General features: G+C 39.9%; 1 protein-coding gene across 1 annotated transcript; it reads left to right on the forward strand.

Moving 5' to 3' along the window:
• Nucleotides 1-4,452: 4,452 nt before the first annotated feature.
• LOC135713384 (cuticle protein 19-like) lies at nucleotides 4,453-5,047 on the forward strand. Its single transcript, XM_065236491.1, has 2 exons — nucleotides 4,453-4,511; nucleotides 4,574-5,047. The coding sequence occupies exons 1-2, from the start codon at nucleotides 4,503-4,505 to the stop codon at nucleotides 4,931-4,933; spliced, it is 369 nt and encodes a 122-aa protein (XP_065092563.1). The 5' UTR covers nucleotides 4,453-4,502; the 3' UTR covers nucleotides 4,934-5,047.
• Nucleotides 5,048-5,664: the final 617 nt, after the last annotated feature.

The raw sequence follows: 5,664 nt of genomic DNA on the forward strand, positions 1-5,664 counted from the left end.
GAGATCGGATGAAATTCAACTTTGAAATCTGTGTTAGGGAAATCGCTTTGCGCAGGCAATCGGTGGTAATTCTAATTATCATAGAAACAGTTGCACATTCGTGAAATCTTAATAGTAAAATTTTGAAATATGATTAAGTCTTAAAGTTAACAGATGCGTAGAGATATATCTGATCGATTGGTGATAAAATTATTGACTTTGGTTCAGGGGCAGCTGAGTTATTAGCGTTCAAAATCTTTCATAATTCTGTTACATGTTCCATTTTCGGTTTTCACAACGTGTACCCCCATATAGAAATCAAAGACATAGCCCTACGTCAAAAATGGAATTCCTTTGAAGTTGTCATAATTTTCCTTAAGTTGTATAAACTTCATAAACGCTCACGAAACTTTGCCTTCAATGCAATATTTTCGCTGAATTTATCTCAACCTCCCTGATGTGTTCTATGCTTACCTGAAGTTTTATAAATTTGTTTAATGTATTGGCAAATGTTCTGATATGTTTATATGTTCATGGCATATGGCCTGAGGCATCTGAAATTTTTGAATCATTGAATTCTAGGAACATCCCATATCACGAAACTATCTTAACCTTTTTTAAGTATTCTGGAATTTATTGAAGATATCGGTGCATACTAAAAGCTTTCGCATATTTGTAATGACACATCGTTGATGTTCTATAATTTTCGCAATTTTTAAAACTTCTTGAAATGTCCATGAGTTAGAACCATTGAAATGCTCTCATATTTACCGGATGATCAATTTATTTTTATCGCGTTCCAAAAAATCTCTCGGAGCATTGCTGAAATTTCCGGAAATTCCCTGAGTTTCTCCAAACTTCCATCTGGTTTCTGAAATTTCCTTAACATTATTTGGTCTCCCTTTGATTTTTGGATATTTCTTGGGGCTTTCGGAGCTTCCCTGAAGCTCTCAATGATATTGAAGATCTCGGTTCTGCTCTTAAATAAATGGAAGTATGACAGACACATTTGAATTTCCCTGCGATTCTCAGGACTGCTGTGAAATGCCTGAAATATTTATGAAGTTTTCATAGTTTTTTTTGGGGGAGTAAAACCACTGCGTCCATTATTAAACTTTTGTGTTACCCCTATTTCTTGTTTGTATCATGCAAAACGATCACTATTTAACGAGTGAATGGCTGATTGCCCAGTCTGGTATAATATGGTTTATGAAACCAACTACCTTTCCAGGATTTGTAAACCAAATTTCACTAGGTTGTAAGCTAATACTTCCAAGAAATTTAGATCTACGCTTGTGTAATGCACCACAACTGCAGAGCAGATTACAGAAATAACATATATCACTCTGAACCCGACCAATGTTCTTTATGTGATATCTACTAGGACAGTGCCCAGTTACTAGGCCAGTGTATATACTAAGAGCTCTTTTATTGAGCTCTGAGCGCTTTTTGGTGTATGTTATGTTAGGAGTTATAAATCTTTTCGACTGGTTGCAGTTTGTGACAGTCATCCAATTGGTCATCACAAACATGTACACAAGGTAAATTGGGATGCTGGTTGCCTCTCTAAATTCTCGGGATACTTTAAAGGTTCTCGATTATTTTCATCAGCACATTATGGAACTATCCTTAGTTGATATTTAAACTGCTCCAAAAGTTACGGGAACAACCCTTAAGATATCTTAAATTCCCCAAAGGTCTCTATATCTACCTTTTCTGAGGTGCTTAGAACATCTTGAACATTTTAACAATTTTCCATTCTCAATATTTGTGAAGTTCTCTTGACACCAGTGAAGTTTTCCGAAATTCTAAGAGCTTCTTAAAAGTTCCTGCAGTTTTTCGCAAGCTTTGAAAGCTACAGTAAATGTTTAAAGATTTTTCATTTTAACTCGATCATTTAGAACTATAGCATTTATCCTCATCGTCTTTACACTGACTAATGTGAATATAATTTGCACATATGTTGGTCCTATCTATTTCTTAGGAAACTTCGCAATTAATGATAATTTCGATAATTTATGAATTTTACTATACTTGATAAAAAAGCAAGAACTAACAACCAAATCATCGATTGATTTTCTAAAACTAAAGAATCACTTGGAGCCCCGTTCCTTTTCTCATTTTTGCAACTTAAAACTGTCGATTCAAATTCTATTGCAGAGTCATCTTATGGAAAACGTAGATTAAGATGATTATTTAGATAGGCTCTGTTAAAATAAAATTAAACTGGCCACTTCATTCAAGTCTCCAAATCCAGCAGAAATTTTATTTTATTTGCTATTTTTCCCATCTGTTTCAAAATGATTAAGACACAGTCCACCAATCATATAAAGTTTAAAATCTTCCAGATGTTGTACGATTCTAGTATAATGTATAGAAAAGGTACGAATCAAATCGGAACCAAACATCCATTCAAACCTGTCTTCCAGAGTGACTCAAAAGACATATTATCGACAGCAACTAATCATCGAATAAATATTTTGTCGAGAACTATTTATATCGAGAAAATTACCATAATTCAATTTATTACCTGCATGCACAATTTTTACTACCGGTTGGCGATAAAATATCCGTTCACCACTATAACGGTTCCCGTCCAGAAAGCGATGGACCCCTGATCAGATCATAATTCCTAATTGGTGGCCCTGCTCTTTTACCTAGCTAACGACACTGAGTTTTCGTTACATTCTGCCTCCCCGGGCTGAGTGAGGCACAACATCTACGCACTGTTCAATTTTACGATCCTCATTAAGTCGGTTGCTTTGCATTCGAAATTAATATCCGAAACCATCGCGATTTCTAGCCAACCCACTTTAACGAGCAATGACGACAGACGGAAGAAATGGCAGCAACATCATCGCTCGTAAATCCGTATCAGCGGAAAACGTTGTACCATCCGGAGAATCGGTGTGAAGTAACTCGGTAGCCGGACAGCTCAATGGAATAACGAAAGGTCGTATAAAAATAATCCTTTAAACCACTGGACTTAAACTTCCAATTCGCGATAGCAAGGTAGCACAACAAGAGCATTCAGAGCTAACTAGGAGGGAAAAGCAGCAATCAAACGCGTCTTTGGCATCGCTTAAATTTTATGGAATTATAAATATGTAAAGTCACAAAATAAAATAAAATTATACGATCAGAAAGTGATAAATAAAATCCGCTGAATTGGGTCCCGTACGAGTTATTCGACCACCTTCAAACACCGACTGTCACACCTTCCACTTTTCACTTGTCTCCTCGGGGTCGATCCATCCCAAAAATCTTGATCCCGTGAGATCCACCGACCCGATAACGAAAATTGGACCATGCTCAACCGGCTTCTGGTATTTCTCTTTTCTGTAGGCAGGGTTTTCTTCCTGAAATCGCATTCGATCCCCGACCGGCAGCCTTCATGTGTAATTAAAAGAATTTATTAATTTCGTAAATTTATTGAATGTCGAGTTGGTTTTCGTGTTCCTCTTGCTTCCACGAATGTCGGAATTGTTATCAGAATGTTTGATTTGAAATATTTTTATTTGCTTTTGACCATCATTAAACAAGAAATGAGGCAGCTTTCCCGAGTGCGTGAAGGAACCAGAGGTGGTGCTGGTGGTGGTAGTGGTGGTGGTGGCGTAGACGATCACAGTCATCTTACTCACGCACCTTCCACCCAGCCAGTCGGCAGTGGGCTTGTCGCGCTAACAAGATCAACCTCATCCCGAAAGCTGCGTCCGATTTTTGGACCGTTTCAGCGACATCATCACCATCGAAAAAGCGAATGAAACGCTGGTAGCAATGTCGCGAGCGTATAATTTTCATATTAACAACAGTTTTAAAAAGCGATTAAATTGAAGCATTAAAAATGACCGCACTGATTAGGATAGACGGGAGCACAGCGAGGAGGCGATCGGAAATAAATTCAAGCTAATAATTTAAAGTTGTGAGACGAGGTGACCTGACTCAACGGGTGACACACATGGGTTGATGGCTGATGGTTTGAACAGTTATTACGATGCAGGATGGAGTTAGAATTTGAATAAATATTACATCTTTCAATGTTCTTCTCACTTCGATGGTACTCCAATTTTCGAATTAGCTCATCACTTCAGTGGCTCAACCAAAAAGTTTTGACATTGAGTCGAAATTGTATGTTACTTTTCGTGGTACAATTTTCTCATTTCCCTCGCATCTACCAGTCACTAGTTAATTCCGTAGCAAGGTCTAGCCATTTGCCAGACAGCAGTGTATGCTGAAAAAAGAAGCATGGAGTGTATACGCATATTCATACGAGTTTCCAATTATCGCCGGTTGCATGTGGTACCTTGGTGGTGACCGGTGGAGGCGCTTGTGATGCTGGGTGGTTTCGTGGGTTGCGTTTTTGTTTTCACTCATTTTTTGAAGGAAACATTTGATTTGAATCTGAATCGGAAGGTCCAACGGCGTGTATAAAACGGTGCGCATGCTGGGAGGAAAGCATCAGTCTTCAAACAGCTTTTCCAAGTAGTGTTTCAGTGTTCCAACAACCACCCAGGAGATCCAAAATGTTCAAGGTAAGTTCTGACTGCGGATCGTGCAAGTGCGGGACTAATCAGAATTTCAAATTCGATTGCAGATCATCGCTTTGGTTGCCTGTCTGGCCATTGTTGCCTCGGCTCAATACTACGGAGAAGAACACCATGGCCACCACGCTGTGGAGCACAAGGAACACCATGACCATCACGATCATCACCCCAAGTACAAGTACGAATACGGTGTAAAGGACGGTCACTCCGGAGACCACAAGAGCCAGTGGGAACACCGTGATGGGGATGTCGTCAAGGGAGGATACACCCTGGATGAAGCTGATGGCACCCACCGTGAGGTTGAATACTCCTCCGACCACCACAATGGCTTCCAGGCTCATGTCAAGCGCGTCGGACATGGTCACCACCCACATGGCGAGAGCTACGCCAACGTCGATCAACACCACTAAGCAAGTGAAGCGCCGATTGATTGTTACTAAAAAGAAACCCTTTAAGTTCCTACTGCCAAGGTTTGTACCTTGTTGCTAGAAAATTATTCCAACCCCAAATTGACTGAATAGTAAATCGCAGGAACTTCTCAAGTCCTACACCGCAAAAAAAAAACAAACGAAACATTTACATCTCTTTAAGATATCACTATCCTTCAGCAAAGAAACTGAGACAGATAATCAAATCAACAGCAACCAGCCTATAGATACAGTTGTTACACATCGGCTTTGTTCCGTTCCTCCAACACACCCACCACCAACCTCCAAAGCCCGAAGGAATTCAATCCACAATTTTTAATCTCATTAATAAAATTGTCATACATCATATCTCCTATGAATTTGTCAAAAAATTTATCCCCTCCACCGCTCGCCTATCACTCGCCAACCTGCTCGGGAAGTATGATAGCTATCAAAGTCCATCGCGGAGGGCACATTGAAACTGAGAACATGGTCTCCCCGCTCAAGGTAATGTCACAGAAAGAGGAAAATGTATGTTTGTGCGCCTACAACAGTAGTGAGGACAGTTCAACTGACAGGCGAAGGTCCATGATCTCTACAGGTTTATAGCCGTCCCAAGCGCGGAAACCGACGAAGCGTGAGCGGGGACTGAAGTGGAATAAGTTATGAGATGAAGAATTATGCGTAAGCATCAGCGACTGCCGGCCGATACCCCTCTCGAGCAGCAGCAGCAG

The sequence above is a fragment of the Ochlerotatus camptorhynchus genome, unplaced genomic scaffold (assembly GCF_037179485.1).
Source record: "Ochlerotatus camptorhynchus isolate MF236.1 unplaced genomic scaffold, CSIRO-AGI_Acam_v1.1 ptg000551l, whole genome shotgun sequence".
Taxonomy (NCBI): Eukaryota; Metazoa; Arthropoda; class Insecta; order Diptera; family Culicidae; genus Ochlerotatus; species Ochlerotatus camptorhynchus.